A 1267-nucleotide genomic window follows, 5' to 3' on the forward strand; every position below is an offset into this window, starting at 1 on the left:
TTCAGTGTCAGACTCAGGAACTCCAGGCTCTATGTAGGGACAAGGCTTTAGGGCTGTCTTCAGAGAGGCATAGACTCGTCTCCATCAGTGGTGCAGTGAGTTAAATTGCTGCTCAAGACACTTTCCCCCCTGCTCCTTTGTGATTCAGATGAGGAGAAAGTGACAGGGACAGAACGACCACACAGGACAGCCAGGCATTTCCTATACAGTTGGTGAAGATATTTTCTGAACTTCTCTCCAGCAAATGCGTAGATGAAAGGGTTGAGGCAACAGTGGGTAAATGCGATCGTCTCGGTCACACCGAGGGCCAATTTCAGATGCCTCTTCATGTCACAATTGGGAAAGAAGTTATAGAGACTGAGCGTCTCTAAGAAAACCATAATGTGATAGGGTGTCCAGAAGAAGAAAAACACGATGACCACCAAAAAGATGAGTTTAATGGCTTTAGCTTTCTTGTGGTTCTTGCAGGAAAACAGTGTCTGGATAATTCTCAAGTAACAGTAACTCATAATGAGCAGGGGCAACAGGAAGCCAAGAATATTTGCTTCCATGTTGCGGAGCACAGGCCAGATATCCTGCAGGACCTCAGGGTAGTTCCCGAAGCATTCATTTTCCTCATGTTTGGTGAACATGAACTGGGGCGCTGACACCAAGATGGCAGCTGCCCAGATGCCTAAGCTGATGGTGACGCCATGCTGCACGGTCCGGTTGTTCATGGAGTTGGCGGCCAGGACGATGGCCCGGTACCTATCGATGCTGATGATGGTGATGAAGAATATGCCTCCAAAGAAGCCAATGAAGAAGAAGGCAGTAGTGAGTTTGCACACCGCGTTGTTAAAGCCATGTTCCCTTATCAGATAGTGAATCCAGAAAGGCAAGGTGGCTACAAAGAGCAGATCGGACAAGGCCAAGTTCAGGAGGTAGATGTCGGTGATACTCTTGGGTTTCTGGCTGTGGGTGAGGGCCAACACCACCAGCAAATTTCCCACCATGCCGAAGACAAAGACAAGGGAGTACACTATAGACAAAAAGGCAGTCCCGAAGGCCACGATGTCCCCCATGTCACAAACTTCCGCATTCTCATCATACTGAAAGTCTTCCAAAATTGATTTAGGAGAGAGGGTGGACATGATGACGGCCTGTAACAGAAAAGAAAACAAGGAGCAACATGAGTTCTCAGAGAAACAGTCAAAATTCTCTCTGGGTGGAAGAAACAAATATGGGTTGGTGCTTAACCAGTCACACGTGCCATCTCATTGAATCCCCA

At 47.7% G+C, this 1267-nt stretch overlaps 1 protein-coding gene across 1 annotated transcript; it reads right to left on the reverse strand.

Moving 5' to 3' along the window:
• Positions 1–7: 7 nt before the first annotated feature.
• Positions 8–1130, reverse strand: LOC102878958 (CX3C chemokine receptor 1). The gene has a single exon (XM_006925274.2). It carries the CDS (start codon positions 1128–1130, stop codon positions 60–62), a length of 1071 nt encoding a protein of 356 aa, XP_006925336.1. The 3' UTR covers positions 8–59.
• Positions 1131–1267: the final 137 nt, after the last annotated feature.

The sequence above is a fragment of the Pteropus alecto genome, unplaced genomic scaffold, assembly GCF_000325575.1.
Source record: "Pteropus alecto unplaced genomic scaffold, ASM32557v1 C18452899, whole genome shotgun sequence".
Classification (NCBI taxonomy): Eukaryota; Metazoa; Chordata; class Mammalia; order Chiroptera; family Pteropodidae; genus Pteropus; species Pteropus alecto.

Coding starts and splice junctions, on each gene's coding strand:
- LOC102878958 (XM_006925274.2), bottom strand. CDS start 1,130: ATGTCCACCCTCTCTCCTAAATCAATTTTGGAAGACTTTCAGTATGAT.